This window comes from Thermobia domestica, chromosome 3 (assembly GCF_964235325.1).
Source record: "Thermobia domestica chromosome 3, izTheDome1.hap1.1, whole genome shotgun sequence".
Classification (NCBI taxonomy): domain Eukaryota; kingdom Metazoa; phylum Arthropoda; class Insecta; order Zygentoma; family Lepismatidae; genus Thermobia; species Thermobia domestica.
This window is the reverse complement of record NC_137456.1, coordinates 159,643,660-159,666,179: the sequence shown is the minus strand read 5'-3', so window position 1 is coordinate 159,666,179 and position 22,520 is coordinate 159,643,660. Positions and strand designations below refer to the sequence as shown.

The 22,520-nt window shown below is 35.9% G+C and overlaps 1 protein-coding gene across 1 annotated transcript in view; it reads right to left on the bottom strand.

Moving 5' to 3' along the window:
• Nucleotides 1-22,520, bottom strand: part of LOC145680841 (uncharacterized) — a 175,655-nt gene that overhangs the window by 4,036 nt on the left and 149,099 nt on the right. The window contains exon 13 of the mRNA XM_081751947.1: nt 6,391-6,497. Within this exon, the coding sequence (XP_081608073.1) occupies nt 6,391-6,497 (107 nt within the window). The remainder of the gene's footprint in view (nt 1-6,390; nt 6,498-22,520) is intronic.

Below are 22,520 nucleotides of genomic sequence, written 5' to 3'. Positions count from 1 at the left end.
CGGAAAAATAATCAAGTAATTGGTTCTTCTCTCATTTCAAAAAACTTCAATTCAGTTTGTTGAGGAGTCTGAAAATTGAATGTAAAATTGAAGGTATATCTGCCAGGCAACGTTCTCTATTCAATTGTAAAGTTTCTGAAGTGGCAAGTTTAAAATGAATTAATTCATAATCAAACTGTTCGTAACGAAAATGTACGTTAATGAAAAATTAGCACTGTCTACCGCAATAATGCGATTTCGTTGTTTCTTAATTTTAACTGTTTTTTTGTCGTTAATTGTACGCCTATATGTGTATAAAAACGATTATTAAAACACTGCCGTTAGGATCTCTGAAGATCCTTGCAAGATCCTAGCCTAAAGCAGACGGTAAGGATGAGAAATGAATGAAATGGTGGAATTAAGAAAGTGGGAGGAAGCGGAAGAACTCCAAGTAAACAAGCGCACACGGTGTTTATCCACCACAAAGTTCACTTGGCGGGAGTAGGGTTTGAACCTGGGACCCCATGCATCAGAGGTGAACGCTCTGCCACTGATTCTCCGCGGCTCCCTGGAGAACTTGAGTTTGATATATCCATATAACGACGACTTGTTGTCACTTCTATTCAAACTTGAAGGGGGAGTATATGGTAGATGGTGAGTAGTTGTAGGATGATTTTGAAAGCAATTTGTCATTAGCACCATCTCTGTCGAGTTTCCGAAAGTAAATGGTAAGATGTGTTTATTCCAGGGTTGTTTTCTTTAAAACAAAATGTTTAAAACAAATGATTACAACTTGTTTTAAACAATTAATTTTGTTTAAACCAAATTTTGTATACGTTTTAAACATTTTGTATTAAACACGGGTATTTTTAAGAGTTGTTTTCAACATATGTTTATTTTTATTTTTGTAAAAAAAAAAAAAATGACAGAGAAAGAAAATTGTCAAAAAGTGCTCCCCATTCAGAAAAGTAGTTTCTTCCTATGTGAATGTTTTGATTTCTCGTGGCTTCAGCAGGTCAATGTGGTGATCTACAATTTATTTTGTCTCTTTTTTCTTTTATTTTTAACGTACAGTATATTGTATCGTTTAAATGCTTTTCAGTTAACTTGCGCAAAAGTGTCGAAATCGAATGTTGGACTACTTGTAGAACTGATATTAAAAATAAATAAAATAATTATCATAGGAACAAATGTTTATGTTGTATTCAGAAAACAAAGAAAATGTTATTTGATAAATTGCGTTTCTGAAATTAAAATATCGCAGGCATTCGTTGATACAGTACATGTTGGTTCTCAGTCTCCATACAACCTGGAATCGTTTAACATGAGTTTTACATAAAAGAAAAAAGAAGGTCATTTGGAGCGAAGCTATTAAAGTAACTGAAACTCCATCAGATAAGAAAACGACCTTACGAGCTCGTTGCAAAACGTGTAAGAAAGAAATGGTTGGTTTAGTTCAAAGATGAAGAATCATTATGAAAAATACAATGCTGTTTAAAAAGCTCGAAACCCAAACAAATGGTAAAAGTGTTGATCCGGAAATTGCTTCTAATGTGGTTGAGATGCAACTGGAAACTTCGGGTAAGAATTAACTTTGTATCAACAATATATGTTTCATTATATTATGAAAATTTTATTTCGTCCCTCTACCTCCACCTTAGTTCTAAATTTTCTTACAAACTTTACACCTTGGCGTAACTTACATGAGGGGACCAGGCGAGAAAGCGCAATATATGGCAGTCACCCGCGTAACTAACCATTAAAACGTGGTGCTTTTTGTAACATCAGTGCCAAACGTCAGTGTGTGGAACAATTTGATCTCAATTTGTTCGTCTGTATGTGTGTATGCACCACACTACAGGGCGCCAATTTCGGTTTAATTTTCAGGGTAGAGGCACGAGACGCCGGAATTTGTTGTATAGATTTTGATTGCGATTCGACGTAAAATTTCAATATTAGTGGTTCGCATCCCACTTTAAACAAAAAGCTTTGTCTCATATAGCCTTGCTACTGATGCAAGACTGTAATCAATCAAACGAAACATACTAATTTTATGCGTTTCGAACAAACTTGGGATGCAGGCTAAATTTGGCTCCAACTCAGTTCTTATAAAATATTTTTAGATATGGGGCGATGAGATCACAAGGGATATAAGTACATTTTCAAAAAGGTTCTCTTCTGCTCAACAAACGTAGTATCTTCGTAGCCAAGAGTACGAAATAAATGAAACAAAAACCACGTGAAACTGTGCGGACTAGTTTCATAGGACAACCACTAAACAAGGGCATTGATGAAATGGGGGAGAAGGGCTAATTTCCCCTTCTTGCCCCTAAATTTAAGATGTTAACATTATATTGTGTACACTGCGTGGGAATGATTAACAAGTCAAGCTCCGAATGCCGTAATCAATGATGCATAATTACGTTAAATAAATGCAGAGTGTGTCCAAAAGAATACACCGATGGAAAACGTCATATTTTCACAACCACGAATCCGAAATGAACAAAAGAAAAAGTACATGACAAGATGCAGACTAGAATTTTATATAATTGCCACTAGAGAGGGACATTCGTTTGGAGATCATCCCTAAACTCTGAAGTTCAGATTTGTGGGACAGTAATGCAGATTTAGAAACCTCTTGTTGTCCAACAAAAAATTTGAAAACCTTACACCGAATAAATACGGATTTTGATCAGTTATAATCCATTTTCATTTGTCGTAAGGAGTTATAGGCCTATATTGCTCTCTTGTATATTGTTTGGTCCAAGGATTCCAAAGGTGGCTCTACTTTCGAGTTTCGGGCCTGCTTAAAATGCTGGAATTTGGGCCTAAGCAGCTCTCCAGTTTTAATCATATATATGTTCTTAGTATTTATTCGGTGTAAGGACCTCAAGCATATTTTGTTGGACTTTGCTTATCAAGAGCTTTCAAAAACTGCCTTACTGCCCCCAAAATCTGAAAACCAGAGTGGTGATGGAGGAGGTTGCCCTCCTGACCTACTGACACCCCTATTTAGCGGTTGTCATATGAAACTATCCCACGCCCTTTCGCATGGTTACAGTTACATTTGTTTTGGAGTCTTGATTGCGAAGATATTACGTTTTCAAATAGAATTCATTTGCTGAGCTAAACTGAACTTTATTGAAGATAGATTTGGATCCATTGTACTCTGAACGCCCAAAATATTACCATTCTCAATACATTATTGACTCAAATAACAACCAATAACATAGGCTTGCAGAAAATATTCTAAATTTAGCACAATAAGAAGTGTGCTTTAAGTATTATGCCTACTTTTCGAAAATTTATTATTTTAAAATAATTTTATTAGCATAGTGCCCTGAAATAGTAATCAAATTTTGCAGCAAAAATCTCACTCGACTCCACGAAACGCGAGCTTAGCCCCTAAAGGCATAACTAGGAAATTTTCAGAAGCGGTGACTCCGAAATGACTTGCTTAAGAGCTAAAATAACCGCACAACCGTATTTCTGGTAAACTTCTAGCCTTAAAATATGTAACATGACTCCCTTTGCAGTTGAAATTTCGAATACCAATCAAAAATTCCGCCATGATGCTTGATAGCACGATCTGATGTCTAAGATCACTTCGAAGTCTCATCATTCTCTCTGAATCCGTTCTCAATACGTAAGGATGGTGAGCACTTTTGCTTTGCCATGTGTATTGATAGATTGTGTGAAATCTCTACAGTAGGTAGATTTTAAAATCTACTTAAAAAGCTTATAACAACCAAGAGTACTTGAGAGGGTCACTTGTAAGACGGTAAAAGGGCATCGTGATATGAAAAAGTTGGGAATTACTAATCTATACTGAAATAGTCTGTATCCAACACAGTGTAGTCTTAACGAGAATAAAAGGGCCGCGGTGGCTCAGTGGTAGAGCGTTCACCTCTGGTGCTTGGGGTCCCGGGATCGATCCCAGCTCCCGCCAAGTGAACTTTGTGGTGGACAAACACCGTGTGCGTGGGTTTTCTCGGGGTTCTCCCGTTTCCTCCCATTTTCTTCATTCCACCATTTCATTCATTACTCATCATCACCGTCTCCTTTAGCCTAACCGGCATAACCGTGGGACGTAAAACTCAAAGATTTCATTTCATTTTTTTTTAACGAGAGTAAAATAAATGAAAAGATCAGTTGTAAGAGCGAAAAAGTTCTAATCAATACGTCATTACACGATTTTAACTGGTTGTGACACCAGACCTGATTGACATAACGACGACAATCACTGCGAAACGAGGACCTGTCGGCCGCCAAATTTTCATCTTACCTATCTCTCTTTCTTCTCTTTTTAAGCGAATACACCTCATATTAACATGTGTAGCTGAATTCGTGTCAGTATACTTTTCTAATTCTTCTAAGTGTTGTGAAAGGTTAACATACCCAATATTCATGACAGAAGTATGGGGGCGCGGTCGCTCAGTGGCTCACCTCCGGTGCTAGGGCTCCCTGGTTCGATCCCAGCTCGCGCCGTGAGGACTTTGTGGTGGACCAACACCGTGCCGTGGGTTTTCTCGGGGTTCTCCCGTTTCCTCTCAATTTCTTCATTCCACTATTTCATTCATTTCTCATCATCACCCTGTCCTTTAGCCTAACCGGCATAACTGTGGGACGTAAAACTTAAAGATTTTATTTCATTTTTTCATCGTCTGATGTACGTTTTCAGATATTCCAAGGATCTGACGACGAAGCATTTATCATAATTATATTATTTAATTTAATAATAATCGCAGTTTACAACAATCCCCAACTTCTTATATTTTGTTTCTGCATGACTGAGGTTCTCCATTCGGAAGGAATAATATCGTGGGAGTCAGATGGTAGAAGATGGAGAGTGTACAGATACAAGTGCTGACACTCAGCCATTTTACTTCCCCTCTGTTTTATCAGCCTCTCTCTCTCATACGTGCTTTTATTGGATATATCTTTGTCTATGACGTACCGTTATGGAGATACCATTAGAAAATTTTGGCAATAATTTAAGAAGGTAGGGGAAAAGTAAATTGATATATAAGATTTGCCCTCAAATTTCAATAGCTTTTCGTCGTGCCATAGTGAACGCTCAAGGTGTTAAGAGGTTGAAAATTGAATTCTGAGCCATGAAATCCATGTATATGGCATATCAAAAAGTGAGAACTAGTTAAACTTTTATTAAGATAGATCCCTGGACTACTCTTAAACGTTCCACGTGAAATAGTCATAAGGACTAAGAACAGGGCTTCAACAAAGCCAATCCTTTGCGGCAATGAAGTGAAAAACGTTGTTCGCCAATCAACGCTGAGTTGTCTTAGCCTTGTGTACTGGCACCGAGTCTTGCTGGAATATCCAGTGTTCTTCTAAAAACTGTGTGTCATACAAAGGCTTGACCACCTTGCCCAAAACGTCTCTCTGGTAGTTTGCTGCCTTGGTCTGCTCGGAAAATTGCTTGGGTAATACTGTCGTACGCATTGCTCAACCACACTATGAATGAAGATGGATGGGTGATCTCTTTGCATCTTGTTGTGAGCATAAACTTTGTCGTTTTGCCGGATGATTTTTCCTCTATCGGGAATACTTTTCCATCAGTGAAGAAAACTTGATGTGTGTGCCGTTCTTGTGGAGTAACACCTTCGATATTAAAAATGGTGTTAATTTCTGTGCTGTGGTTCTCATAAGCCCCCAGCTTTAGATCTTCTTTTAGGATTCAGGACAGGTATTTCATTTTCCTTCCCTCGGCCATGGCTTTCAAAGCTGTAGAGGTCCTCAAAGTGCACACAAGACCGCTTCTAGCTCCATCTTCGACCAACTAGCTTAATGCACCAATATCAAACTTTTAAGAAGTTTTCAATGGGGGACTAGAATGAAAATGTCCACTGGAGATTTGGCGGACTTGTGCAGCGCAATTACAGCGGCACGACTTTCTTTGATCCTTCACTTCGTCTTCACTACAGGACTGAATAACCCAGCCTAAACAGTTTTGTGCACTATACCTACCATTCAATGTAATATAAACATAGCTTTTGCTGACAGTAGTCTAATTGATCTTACGAATTCACTGAAATTAGTAACAAAACTTATGACACGACTGTGTATATCTTAAATTAGAGTGAAACGTTGCAAACGCTTTTCTATTTTATAGTAAAAGCATTGCATTTAATCAGTAATTTATGTTTCTGTAAACTGTGCAAATGTTGATTCATGTACTTTATTTATTCAAAATTGTATTGAATAGTTATAATAACACGTAAAATCACTTGCACTCCTGTTTCTTTCTTTGTATTCATTTAGAGAAGTGAGGCCATTCTTTATGTAGTATTTCCGTAAAAGTGTATATTCCATGAGTACTTGCATATTTCAAGCAAGCATAAGTTGAGTTTTTTTCTATACGTGTTCTACTAGCACAATTGTTCTACTTACCAGCTATGTTCAAGGAGTCTCGCATTACTCGTAGTCTTCTTTTGAAACGATCTAAACGAAATATCTGGGTTACTTCGAAATATGTCATTTCTGCCTTATTTTTGACACTAGAAATAAAATGTAAATTATTGGTCAGCTTTCCTAATTATATCAATGCTTATTAACTAATCATGCAACGATCATGGAATTATGTGAAATTTTAGAGCAACAGAAATTAACTTATGAACTAGACTCATGTTTTAGGTAAAAAGTTGAGTTATCTGACAGTGATCCCAAATAATGCCATCGATTTATTCATAGTCCGATATAATAATGCACTGAATGCACTCTCAAGACACTCGCATATATTTTATTTATTATGGTCTAAATTGCAAGAATATAAAAATGGGTTGTTGCAAAACAATAAGTATGGTGTACATATTTGCCATAACTTTAAATATTTACTATTCAACAGATACATGCAGGCGTGGTTTCAATTGGGACAATAGGGGCTATATAAGGATGCACAGAAGAGACACGTGTACATGTCATATATATTTATTTCCAAAGGCAAGCAGAGAGAGAGCAAAGAAGAGAAGGTAAAAAGAACAACACAAACTGGTATATAATAATAAACACGCTACTTAAATACCCAATGAAGAAAGATTGGCGTAAAGTAACCTAAAGTATTCGATCAAACATGTCATCCATAAACATTTGAAATTTGTTTACGGACGTTTAATCCTATGCGGCAAGGTGACATCTTGCAAGTCAAGAAGATTGTTGTATTGAGGTTTTGTTGCCGTAAAACAAATAACACAAAATGTTCCACACGTTTCCTATCAAATAGGCCTAGACATTCGGAAATTTTCAGGCGAGTCGGAAATATATTATCGGTCACAATAAACAACGCATCTTTTTCGCGAAATAGTATATTTTTCCTTTGCAGGAATGGAAGTTTAAGAAAATAAGTTCACTTAATCATTTAATTGATCTTATAACAACTATCAAAGCCGTGAATCTTGTTACGATTAAACAATATATTACGTTACCAAATACATGTTACGCAACACCTAACAAAAAATGTAACAAGTAGTGAAAACAAAAATTGTTAAAGTTACAAAAAAAGAGAGAAAAGAAAGAAAGAAATATGAAAGTGAATGATTAAGTATATCTCAGGATTGCAGCACGTAAATATTTCGGAGGTACGTATCGTTCTTACCTACTAGCCAGCTGATCTACGTTCTAATATTCATCAAGTACACTTTTCCGTTTCGTCAAAGGATTAACTTTCTAATGTAATATTACAGTTTTAGAAAATATTTCATCGTGTTAGGTTTTTTTTTTTAATTTTTGCTAAGAGAATAATAGAAGTCAATAAGTATGATTCTGCTAGTGCCTTTCGAACACAATGGTCTCAGGTTTGATTCACGGGCTAGGAAACAAAATCTAATTTTAAAATAATTCGCTTTCATTAATCATCCATCTTTTCACTGTAAAAGCCTGTAATCTTTTGTTAAGAACAGCAAGCACCTAATCCATGATCTTCGCATTACGAAATGTGAATGCATGAAGTGTTTAGAGAGCATTCAGTATATAACCAACACACACAAGTGGAGATCTGGACTGAGTTGAAGAAAATGACAAAACATTCCCGGATCGCATCATCACATGTTACGAAGCAAAGGATCATACAATTCCAGACACGAAAAGAGCATATAAGTAACTCGTACACACTAGCAACAAAAAAAAAAAAAAAAAAAAAAAAAAAAAAAAATTCGAACAATTGTGGTAGCAGGTAAAGTGTTGGTAAGTGTCTTCTAGGACAAACTTGGAATTATTCATGTGGAAATTTTATTCTATGGTGTTATTCTCAACAGTGAATAATATTGTTGTGTTCTGCATGATGTGAATCTACAAAATAATGTCTAATTTGATCACAGAGTGAGTTCTGCTTTTGCAGACTGCATATCACTCAACGCACAAAGCAAACACTGCAGAAAACCGGCTGGAAGTTAATATGCCATCCACCTTATAGTCCGAAATTAGTGGCAAGTGATTTTCAGTGGTTTTTTACCACTAAAAGGACTCCTTAGAGATCATTTCCACAAGGATGAAAACATCAAGCGGTCTGTCCTTCAATAGTTTATGGGTACCCATAAATATTTATATACCGACGTCATCCAAGCATTAATTAAAGATCAGGAAAAATATTTAAAATTAGCAGGTGGTTATATAAAAAAAAAAACATGTAGAGCTTATTTCTAGAAATTCGTATTTCTGCATATTTCTTAAAAAATGAAGTCCAGGACTGATTTGAGCACACTCCATAATTAGTTGGTGAATACGATTACTCCTGGCTGAAGCGTTATGTAAGGTATGATAATATGTTGAAAATAATACAAACAACGTAATACACGTTGAACCACTGCGAACCCACAGTAACATATTTGTTGAACAATAGATACGAGCACGATAAAATTGTTCTTTATAGCAGCGAGCTATTATGCGTTTTTTCAAATGAATTATCGCTTTTCCCCATCTCGTACTTACAGATGCACTCTAGCCCTATCTGGCAGATTCACCAAGTTCTCCTACAATGACGTGAAATAATTATAATAGTTGCTTGTACTGACCATCTTCCACAGACTGGTGTTTTTTCCTTTTTATATGAATAATCATTTTCAAGCCATATTAATTACCACTCATATAAAATATTCGAAAGCAATTTTTCGGGCAATGTACAGTGTGCCACATAAATTCTTGAGGTACAAAATCCGTGATTTAGGTAACCCGACTATCGCCCTCTCCAAGATGAATAACGCCTGGTAGAGCAGCTAGAACAGCAGCATGAAGTTGCCCCCATCTGTTAAAAGAACAAATTGTAAAGTGTGTTATTGAGTAGGAGTAAGGTGAAATGCTGGTTGACGAAATGACAAAAGGGAGCCTTTTTATACTTGTACTTTGCACAGTACCAGAAAACTTAACGGACAGCAGAGGCGCCGATGAGAAGATAACAGTCGGGGACTTAAATAATCTTATAATTAACTTAAACGAAGGATTACATAAATAATTTGACTTACTTCAAATGACTATACATAGCGTATCAAATAATATAAGGATCGATTATGCGGTATCTGTACTAGGTTATTTTTTAAGTAAACACAAAACCTTGCCCTTAGTTTTAAAACTAATAACAGTAGCCCTATCTGCAAATCAATTAGAGTATGGATGGATCATTCCAGAGAAGAAGCCAGCCTCTAATGAAAATTTTGGAATTCTAACAGGACATGAGCTACTACGTTCCGGCGACATTGATTGATACGTAATGTTAGTCCGAAGGAAGAAATTGTCCGATTACTTTATTTGTTAATTGACTTTTGAAAATGCTAAATATTGGTATGCAGTAATCTATTTGTAAATATTAAAAAATGCAAAATTCGATAACTCTCAAACAATTTGGAGAACTTATCCGTACTAAGCGTATTTCCCCTTAAGTTGCAAATATAACTGAGGGCTTCTGATTTGTATAATAGCTGTGAAAATTTACATATTGAAACAAGGAGAAAAGAGGAGAATAAAGTGTCAAGAAACAACAGTTGAAAATGCACGGAATTAACGGTTAATATCAAATTTAGAACCATTAACAGAACTAAGTCTGTAACTCGTTTTCTCCATTCATTTTTCTTCCTTTATTTTCAGGATTATATCATCACTGAATTTCTCCACTGGAGATTACCTTTCATTTAGCAGCATCCAACTGGAGCTAAGCTTTGTAAATGAAACATTTTAAAAAGTGTAAATGGCGAAGGGGAGAATCGAAGCAAGACCGTCGGATGAGGAAACCACAACGCTAAACCCATCATCTAAAACGTTACTTATTGCGGGTCGCCTAAATAAAGAGCCTTTTCTTTCGCTCAAAACAGTAGCTTGTTTAATAGTCAAATTGATTAGCAAAACACAGGAATATGTAATTGAGAACTCGCAGGGCATTATATCACTGTATTCACTAAATTATTAACATTTTAGAATGTTTAAAAACAAAATACAAAACACATTTATTTAGAATCAAATACGGGGCGTTTGTTATAAGCGTAAAAAAACTAAAGACGAATCAATTACTGCGTAGTAATCGTGGTTCAGTGATCAAGGTGCTCGACAAGTAATCTGAAGGTAATCGAATCAGATACAGTACTTTTTTTTACTTTATAATTTTTTTGGTGGCGATTGATCAGCGATGACACAAATTTTATTATCTTCAGATAATAAATACTAGGGTGTTCTTGAACTATCAAATCTTCATTAATAATAATAGTAATAATAATAATAAAACTAATAATATTAATTGTCTCACAGAAAATTAAAAGTTAGGAGCTTATTATCGCTCAGGGCATAACATTACAACAAGAAACGTGATGTTTGGAAAGAATATTTCGGTTTTGTTTAGTGTTGCCCAGAGAAGAGGAATTTCTCATATCGTTTCTAACACAAAACAAAAAAATGAGAAGAGAAATAACATTTTATATTCGAGACGGGACAAGGTTAACTCAAACTACCGTCTCGCTTTGGAGATGAGAATCGCGTGGAGATGAAAAGTATCGTAAACATTTCTCGTCTTATATCGACTCTCGAAATACTGTATGACAATTCTTTAAGTAACAATTGCTTTGTAGACTAAATCTTATTCACTATTTTGTTATCTTGTATTTTGTATCATTGAATTTATTTTGGTCTGTGCAGGTCTTTTTGTGCAAAGCTTTTATAATTATTTCTGCATATCCTAAAAGTTAGTTTATTGTATGCCTTATTGTTCAGTGATATTCAGTTATTTTCCTTAACACGTACAGTAGAATAGTTTCTACATGAAACTTTAGTGGAACACTTTCGTTTAAAATTTGGTTAGTTGTATAGGTGTGTCCTGGAAGTCCCGACACTCTAGCAAAATCCCGACTTATCTGAAGTTTGGCCTAATTTTCTTGAAAAACACATTAAAAAACACATTCATGAAAAAACGCATATTCACATTGAAAAACAACATACGTTTTACAGTTTTGCCAACTAACACGTATGTAGTTTTTCAATGTGAATATATTGTTTTGCTCAGCAAATAGTTTGTTTGTGTTTAAGTATATACAAAGCAAAATTTCTACTTATGGAAAATATGAAGATTTAAAACCTCAATATTACGTCCCATTGCAAAGTTAATAAGTATACTGAAGTTGAGAGAAAAAAAAGAAAAAAGGAAGGATAAGAGATACTTTCGGAGGTTTACTGTACGAAAGGAAAGGAGGAGGATTGGGGAGAAAGAAGGTGCCAGCTTCTGGACAATATTAATATCGGAACTTTGGATGCCTAAAGAGAAACTAAATAGGATTTGTCTTCAACACGATACATAGTAACACGCTTTCTTTGGATAGAAGACTTTGGATTATGTATGCGTTATGTGAATATTTTAACAAATTATACATACGAATATAAAGAAAAATAGTTCCTATTAACAAATTTTGGTTGAACGGATATACGGAACGTGTTGGAAATGGCGAATGAAAATACTATTATTTTTATTTCTAGCAGTATATGTAATAGTGAAAGACGTTCGGAATAATTGCTAGGAAAGAACATCATTTATGAATCATACTAGGCCCTAAGTATGACGTTTTGGTATTGTTTGCTAAGCACATTAGTTTCTCATAAAGTACGAATTAACTTTGTAGACCAACATGTGACGTCATATTCCTAGTGCAGTATTTCTCCTGTGAAGAAAGCTGTTTTCACTTTAACTTGTAAGATCGAAAGAAATTGAATATTACTCATTTTATTACACATCAGAAGTGTGAATATTGTAGTTGATAAACACAACTTACTGCAGCGGTAATCGAATCCTGGACCCCTGAATTACGAAACAAATGCTCACGCCAGTACGCTAAGATTGCTCTGTTAACTAAGAGTCAAAAACATTCGTGTGTGTAGCAAATTGCACACCTTTACCAAAACGGCGAAACACTGATTTCGGTCATGATAAAATAGCATAGTCGGGAGACTTCAAATTTAAATTAGAAAACAAAAAAAAAAACATAAAAAACGCAAGGACATGAAGGAGGAACCGGCGTCAAGAGTAATTCAAACCCTTAACTGGAACCTGGTGCCTCAGACCACTTTTTTTCTGATTCACCGAAATTATCTCCGTAACATGTCTGTATTGTACTTAGTAATACTCGTTTTATAGTTATTTCCAGTAACCCTGAACGACAGGGACACGAATACAGATACGTCGAGGACATACATGATTTCAAAGCATCACCCACCGGGAATCGAACTCAGTACCGCGAGCACTGAACTATCTGACGCGGTGATGGTATGGGTCAAAGACAACTTGACCCACAACCCATTGTGACCCACTCCCACTACAACCCACTCTGATCCACTCTGACCCACAAACCAACCACCCACCAAAACCGTGATCGTCAACTCTGACACATGATCCACGGCCTCTTCTTTACTGACTAAAGTGTTTATACTTGTAATAAAACTAGATTGTTAAATTCTAATTCATCGGAGCTAGAATTTCTACAAGCACACCTCTTGTAACGGTTGATCTGACCTTTACGATATAAAATTGTAAAGTGTTTGTCATGGGCAAATTACGATGAATTTCAATTAAATTATCATGATATAATTATTTTTTGAATTGTCGATATCATGAAATATGAGTCAAGGAAAGTAGACCAACGTATAATCCGAACTTAAAATTTCCGTGTAATTAAGCGTACATTACAAATTTTGTCTTTTTCACACAACTTTATTGCTTCATTGCCCTGTACCGTAAGTGCTCCATATAATAAACATAAGCTTCAACAATTATTATAGTAGAAACCGTATGGCATGCATGTATGGATCTATGATGCGAAGCACTGTATTTTTTGTTTCTCGATTTGTTTCTGAATTTGTTTCTCAACTAATATCGATCGTTTTCGATTATTTTTACAAACCAACACACTACCAATTTTGAATATATAGAAAGTGCCGCCCCCTCCTAAAGAAGAAGTTAAAAAATGCTATGAGACGTTCTATTCATTTTCAATGAAGAGTTAATATACTGATTTTCAGGTCCATCAGTTTAACGGTTTGTAAAATAATCTTTTTTTTTTTTTTTGCAAAAATTTCGATCCCCACTATCCCCTTAAGATATTATTATAATAAAAGTGATATGATAACATCCCAGTTTTGATTAAGGCCTACCTATATACCAAGAGTCATTTCATTTGATTTTGCAATTTGCCCATGATGATCATTAACACATAGTTACACCCATTTTTAATATAATAATTTATATATTACAGTGATTCAAAAATGTATTTTTTCCCGGTAATAAGCTCCTCTAAAAACTCACAGGATGCGTATCTTGAAAGCGAAGTAGCAGTATAAATCCTAATGATATTATTGCAATTACAAATATTAATATCAAAAAATTCCTGAAGTTCTTTTTTCACTTAGAGGTACTCATCTGAGGTAAGTAAACAGAAACAAATAAAAAAGAAAGGGTAATGGATTTTTTGAAAGTAAAACGTATACAAGTTCACCAGTGTTCAGAAGCATATTTTTTACTGACGCTCGATCCTAGCCATAGGAGCTAAATACGTGGTTCGAATTAGTTGAAGTTATTCGTTGCTCCCCACGTAGCATAAATATAACAGAAATGAAGCACCTACTATTGTCAGTCTTCCTGACCGAGCGTGCTAACACAACTCGTTAGTAATTAAAATCATTTTTGTCGTGGGTTCAAACCCGGCTCACGGAAATTTTTTCAATTTTATATTCTATTTTTTATTAAGTTTTCATAACACTTTTATGTGACAAAAGCTTCCACCCAAAATTTTGTAATTCGAGACTCGAAAACCAAAAAGTGGACAGAAGCGAACGAAATTGTGCACGGATATTCTAGAATCGAAATGTGGGAATATGCGTTTCATATTTTCCTGAAAAAAAGTTAGGTGGACACGGACTCCGGAAAACCTTTGATCATGAAATATCGAAATTGCTAATAGCAGTATGTCAGAGGTGCCTAAATGTCAAAGAGTTTCAGCGAAATTTTGTGTAGGGTCAATACGTAAAAAGGAAACGAACATTCGTTTTATTTTTCATTTTCTGCGAAAAAAAAACTGTTTTAGAGTGCAAAACCTCCACCCAAAATTGTGAAAGTTGACTCCCTAACCGGAAGAAGAAGTGGACTGAAGTCAATGTAATTGTGAACAAATATTGTGTATATAAAATGAGGTAATATGTGTTTCGTATTTTCCTAAAATGTAGTTGGGTGAGGCACAGACACTTAAGTAACCTTTGATTACGAATTATCAAGAGTGCTAATCAGTATACATCAGAATTGAATAAAGGATACGGAGAATTGCAACGAAACTTTCCAGAGACAATACGCAAAAATAAGCGAACCTGTGTTTTTAGTTTGTGTGGAGAAGCAGTGTTGGGGCCAAGGCCTCTTCCTAAAAAAGTAAATATTATCGTAGAAGTACAAGAAGGAGTGGATCAAAGCGAATTAAATTGTGTGTAGATATTGTATATGTAAAATAAGGCAATTCATGTTTCCCAATTGTCGCCATTGGATTTCCTTCGAATTTGGCACCCCAAGAGTAAACAGAAATCGACACGTGTTTTTGTTTATGTGAAAAAATATTGTAAGGGTTGAAGGCCCCCATTGAAATACTATAAAATACGCGATAAGTAGGAAACGGCTAGTGTTAAAATAGTGAGCTTTTACCAATAGATAGATTACCTAAAAGTTATAATCAATACAGTGAACTTCGAGTGTGTTCTGCTTCTACCCTCTAAAGTTCAAGTTCAAAGACTGAACATTGCACACTCTAGCGTGGTACAAACAGACAGATAAACAAGCAATTGCCACATAAACAAAAACACATGTCGATTTATTTTCTGTTTACTTTTGATGTGCCAAATTTGAAGCAAATCGGATGGGGACAAATGGGAAACAAGGATTGCCTTATTTTACCTTTACAATATCTACATACAATTTCATTCTCTTAGATCAACTCCTTCCTGTACTTCTACGATAAAGCTTACATTTTTTCGGACGAGTATTTGGCCCAAACACTGCTTCTCCACACAAACTAAAAACATGAGTTCGCTTACTTTTTGCGTATTGTCCCTTCACAAAACTTTGTTGCTATTCTTCATATCCTTCAGATATATCTGACATATACTTATTAGAACTTTTGATAATTCGAAATCATAGGTTTAGACGTGTCTGTGTCCCAGCTAACTGTTTCTTTTTTTAAATACGAAACACATATTAACTCATTTTACGTATAATATATCTATTGATTTACATTCACTTCAGTCCACTTCTTCTTGTCGTTAGGGCGTCAACTTTCACAATTTTGGGTGGGGGCTTTTGCACTCTAAAACAGTTTTTCCTCAGAAAATGTAAAAAACAAATATTCGTTTGTTTTTTTGTGCATTGTCTCTACGAAAGTTTCGTTGCTACACTTCATGACCATTAGGCACTTCTGACGTACTGTTATTAGCAATTTGATACTTCCTGGGGGGCGCGATGGCTCAGTGTTAGCAGCAGTAGAAATTTACTTGGTCAAAATGTGATCTTTGACCCTTAGGCCCGGCCTGGAAAAGTTCCCTGGGGCCCTAAACCGGCCTGAACTAGTATGTTGGTATACATTCATGCTCTTGGATGCCTACTGGCTGTAGAAACAAGATGAAACATGCTTTTTCCTCTTCTTCTTCTGTATGTGACCGTAGACATGTATTGGATAGTTATTTTCGACCCCTGTCCCCTCCGGCGAGTAGCGTAAATGTCCATGGGAGCAGACTGTATGAAATTTGTCCTTTGATCGAATTGGACTTAGTTGCTAAGGTTAGGTGCCCTTATACAGGGTTTGTCCGGAAAGTAATAGGACTGAGTGGATTTAAAAAAAAAATATTGAGCCAATCGTTACAATTCTTTCAAAATAGGCTCCTTCTGCGTCGATGCAGCGCTGCCAGCCGCGATTTCCAAGCATTGAAGGGGTCACGGAAGTCATTCTCCGGAATAGCCTTGAGAGCCGCGGTGCAAGCTGCTTGGATCCCCTCTGTCGTCTCAAAATGTTTGCTTTCATCGGGTGTTTCAGGCGAGGAAACAAAAAGAAGTCCGGGGGGCCACATCTGGGCTGTAGGGCGGCTGCGGAAGCGGTGGAATGCCGGGCTTGGTCAGGTAGCTGTTCACAAAAAAGGCGGTGTGAGCCGGGCCGTTGTCGTGGTGCAGCTTCCAGTCGGCTCCAATGTCTGGTCGGACCCGATTGACCCTTCGTTTGAGTCTCTTGAGCACTTCCACGTAAAACTTGGCGTTCACGGTTTGTCCAGGAGGAACAAATTCATGGTGGACGATGCCTTTGATGTCAAAGAAGACAATGAGCATCGTTTTCACTTTGGATTTGTTCATTCTTCCCTTTTTTGGGCGAGGAGACGCCGGCGTGTGCCACTCGGAAGATTGCCTCTTTGTCTCGGGATCATACTCAAAGATCCATGATTCGTCACGTGTGATTACGTTATTCAAAAATTGGGAGTTACTTTCACACATGTTCAAATTTTCTTGGCACAATTCCACTCGCCGCAATTTCTGGTCGTCAGTGAGCACCTTTGGGACAATCTTCGCGCACACCTTGCGCACGTTCAAATACTGCGTAACAATTTCATGAACCACAGTTTTTGGTAAATTTAACATCTGGGCAATTAAACGAATACTTAGTCGACGGTCTGAGTTCAAAACTTCGCGCACACGAGTCACATTGTCGGTGTTTGTCGAAGTCGAAGGTCTTCCAGCACAGTCTTCAACGGCGACCTCTTCCCGGTCCTCCGAAAAGGCCTTGTGCCACGGAAACACACCACTTCTTGCTAAAGCATCATCTGGGTAAGCCTGCTTGATCATATCAAACTTCTCTGTCGCAGATTTACCGAGTTTAACACAGAATTTAATCGCGTACCTCTGCTCTAACGAACGCTGCATTTTCGGCTTGCACCACTCACAGAAACACGTTGCGCGAAAAAGCCTGTCCGTCTCTCCGTGTGCTCGGAGACAACTCATCAGCCGCTCGTTTGTTAGCTAGGAACGCCCTCTACCGGATCCAGTCGGAGCGCGCATGCTACGAAGTACAGTCATGGCGGAATAAAATCAGTCCTATTACTTCCCAGACAAACCCTGTAAACTAGATGAAACATGAAATTTTGGACTCCGCAACATTGTTGACTATGAGATGAAACTGAGAAGCTTCCCATAGAAAATGGTTTTCACGTGAAAGTTATTATTGAAGAACTGATGATGATGATGCTCAGATTCATCGATGTTGATCTTAACTTTGCTTCTATAACATTACAGCAATAGTTTTTGGTGGATTTAATTATAACAAGTCGCAGTAACATTATTTTAAGCAATGTTGACAACTTAAATAAATTGCTAAATGTAGTCCAAATAACGTAGCTAAACTCCAAAATATTTTAAAATTACTCGTAATTTGTTTTATAGTTCAAGAATATTTTCAAAAGACGACATTTTTCGTAGTCTTTGAGCTACTTATAATGTTAATGTCAAAGTTTTCGTTCCAGCAATACATGTAAATGTAAATCGTAACTGAAATTAAACGTAACATGAGACTTCTCAGTATCAGTAGTTGTTCCCTGTATGTCTTAGGCCTGGTATACACTTTAGATTAAAACCATGCTTGATTAAAAGTTCTAATTACACCCTAATTATATTTCACATGTTTTAGTTTGACCATCGACCGCCTTAAACTTGATCCATACCATTTAACTACACTGAAAAAAAAAAGCCAAGTCCAGATGTGAGGAGAAAACGAGGATAAAATGCTTTCTGTTGGGAACACCATGACAAGAAGGTGATGTCAATCTTAATACTGGGTACAACACCCATATTTCATGCGGCGTCGTACGTCAGTAATTGAGAGCACCAATTACTCCTGTGAAAACAGTAATCACCGCTCTCACTTACTGACGTACACTCATGTCCAAAATTATTTTCGGATGTCTATAAATATGTTGTTGTAGGAATATAATTTGATAACGAATTCGCCCTGTATTTCTTATAATTTTAGTATGTATATACTCTGCAAAGACATGTCTGTGGCAAATTTCATGTCAAAAGAGCAGTAAATAAGAACAATAAAACGAAAATAAATCTTTCTTGTCCATTTAGCAACATTTTGTTTTACTCATTCTAATTTTCGTATTTATGATTCTTTTCCCATGAAATTTACCACAAATATACATTTCCCGATTATACACATAGTATCAGTATTAAAAGTACCCTGCAAAATCATTATCAAATTATATTCTTAAAAGAAAACAGTTATAGATATGCGACAATCATTTTGGACATGAGTGTACATCGCCTTAGGAAATGAGGGTGTTTCACCCAGTATGACGATTGGCACCACAGTCTTGTCATGGTGTTCCCAACAGAAAGCATATTATCCTCGTTTTCTCCTTATATCTGGACTTGGCTTTTTTCAGTGTATATGCAATTATTCAAAGACTTACACTTAGTAATACGCATTGTGTTGATTTTTGGGTTGGTTTGTTTTAGTTTAACGTCCCACGCTTATGCTAGGGCGGCTAAAGGAGACGTGGAGCTACTGATTTTAGTGGAATCACTTCGGTCGTTCAACTGTACCCACACCGGGAATCAAACGTGGGACCACGCGAATTGTAGTCAAGCGTGCTGCTTATTTCTCTGCTGTAATCAAGCGTGCTTTAGTCTGCTTACGTCTCTGCGTGACATAATTCAAATTCTATTTTTAATCAGAGCAAAAAATAAATGAAATAAAATAAAATAATATAAAATAAAATAAAAATAAATAATTTTTAAAACTTTTTTTATACTTCACTTAAACTACTGCGAAGATTAGTACGAAGTGTAAAACAAGATTTTTCCAGAAGGAAACAAATTATTGTTTTATCCTACTTAAATGAGTAACAATAACTCTGTGGACTCCCAAAGCTGATTTCGTCGGGACCGAGGAGCGACATTTTTTCTAGCGTAGAAAGAGATAGATCTACAGTATCTCTTAGTTTAAATTATAGCACTGAATTCTTCAATTTCTTAGGTATTTTCCTTTCTTTAGTTCTCAGAGTAGAACTTTTGTAAACCTGACTGGGTTTTTCGACGCCATTATGGGTGAGGACCCCGGGACACTGTCCCAGTTGCTCCTGCCTAGTTACGGCTCTGGATACATGCTTATATAATACATTACGACTTTATGACCTTGTATAAGAAACAGAATGTACTTAAACTGAGACGCGAACTATGCGAAATATCAGACTTTGAATCTAACTTGCTTGGTGATCCAACACAAGACCACACATAGCAAAGGTGACCTTAGCTCCCACCACAAGGTTCAGGAAGTTCGTCTTATAGTGTCAATTAAACACGGAGATGTGAAACGGTAATAAAGCATTTGATCAATTAGAAACAAAATATATTGTATAAGATTTATCCTATTTATTAAGATAATGAACATTATATTATATTTTTAAAATTACAGTTAAAGCAGAACGTATTGGATAATAAATGAGAAATTGTAAAATTTCAATTTCGGCCCGATTTAATACATTCATGCTGCTATGTGTTGCATTATCCGTTAGGAGGTATTGATCAATTCTGATTCAAAGGAAGGAAATAAACTACTGTATAGTACTGGAGTTAATTTAATAGAGTTTAATTGTATAGGCAGTACTGAGGCTATATGAGACAAAGCCTAATGCTAAAAAGTGAAATATGGGTTAGTATTAGGGTTTTATCCCAAATATGATATACGCACTGATGATTGAACCTGGAACACACACATGGAAAGCATTAGCGCTAGCAAATTAGCTATGAAGAGGTACACCATACCATAATTGTCAAGAATGAAGGCAAAAAAAAATGGAAACGACAGACTGTACGATAATAATACTCTCACAATTTTAATTTCACAGTATTTATTTCGAGACTTTCAAGACGAGACCGAAACTTGGTCCTCGAGACCGAGACCGAGATCGAGACAAGCATCTGTTGACCGAGACGAGACCGAGACCGAGACGGAGATTTTTGATACGAGACGAGACCGAGACCGCTATTTATCAACCGAGACGAGACCGATACTATACAAAGTCTTGTCTCGTATCGTCTCGATACCATCCCTAGTCTCCATCGTCATTATATCACACGTCACCTTTTGTAATAATAATAATTGAGAAGAAACAAAAGGACTCGAGAAAATCTACGAACACAATGTTTTATGTTCAACGTAAACGTACGTCGTACTGTAATGAAATCAATGACTACCGCAGTAGAGATAAGCACGCAGCTTCTTTTTAGTGAAAAAAGACGTCCGTAAGATTTCTTTACAGATCAATTATTCTAAATGAATTTTCTTTTTTCTTACAAGTATCGGAATAATACCAACATTATTACACAAATAAAAATCCTATCGTATTTAAGCGACTAAACGATCACAAAATAAATTTATGTATAAATAAAATATTTCAATTTCACTATATTATTATTATTATTATTATTATTATTATTATTATTATTATTATTATTATTATTATTATTATTATTATTATTATTAGCACCAAATTTAGTGCTACACTGCTCAGTATAAATGAAAAATATTATTTTCTTCTTTCTCTCTATTAACAGGCGTCCACTTTATCGATACCCTTCAACGGATGAGTATTGTTTTCGCCCAACAATGACTCTGTTTTTACACTATCAAATAAATCAGCCATAATTGAATCTATGAGTTTTTGTTTGCAAAGTACTTTCATTTTCAATTTTAATCTTTCACCATCAATGTTCATCGTCGTTCTTACGAAGAGACACACTTAGAAAGCTTATGTTCATTCCATTAATAATACTCTGTTTATCAACACATGTATGAATTCGAGCAAGTCCTCTCCATGTAATACATTTAATTGTATATCATTATGAATAGTATCTGTACACAAATCAAAATATTCACGTAGACCAACACTGCAAGCTTTACTCTTTTACACAGCATGTTCAATACACGGTAATATTTCCAAGAAATTAAGTCAATCACTTGAAGATAAGTACACAGTTTAAGTCAATCACTTGAAGATAAGTACACAGTCTTTCGAGGAGCATGAAGTGTTCTTTTCTTCTCTATCATTACTAATTTTTCACCCGTTAGTTTTCTCACTACCATTTAGTTTTTACGTCGAAGAGATTTTACAATTGTAATTTCCAATTGAGAATTTAAATAGTCCGAAACAAATGGGATCAAATGTCCAAATATCTTCCATTCTACCAAATTTAACTTCACTCCAAACACAAGCCCTTTACCAACACGAATCACTTGTTCAAATGTGTCACTATCCAGTGCAATACAAATTAATATGGTTTCCATTGAATTAACACCATATTCAACATTTAATAGGTATTGTTTCTTAGTATCCATAGTTGATGCACAAGCGCTCAAAGACATGTTACTCCAGCAATGATCAACACAGAATAACGATACTATGCATACAAACGTTTGTGCATGCATGAAGGGGAGACATAAACGCATGTCTCTTCTTCAAGCGAAGAAATGGACAATTAGGATACCATTTTGCATGTTCTATCCATGGATCACCGTTATCAGTCCAGTCTTTTAATCCACCGTCACAATAAAAGCATATCGTCTGGTCTCTTTTGTTCATGTAAAAAATCTAGCATCACTTAATTCTCCCGGACATTGTTTTATTGAAAGAGGCCAATGTTCGAATGTCCTTAAACGTAATTCCTTTGTACAATACTGATTATAATGAGGACTAAAACATTTATATGCACTAATATAGGCTAATTGTCGCACTTGATGAAATGGTATTTTTCAGATACAGAATTCGGCCGGAGTTCCATTCTTATTCTCACACAAATAGTATTTTTCTCATCGTCTGCTTAAATGAAATTTTGCTTAAGTTCCTATGTTCAATTATGTCCGAAATCTATGAAAACAAATATTTCCAGTTAATAGAAGTTTGTCAATATTGTACTGTAACACATGATTTACATAGTCATGTTACTTCACTAGCTGATCAACACATACCAATGCCACTATGCATACAGA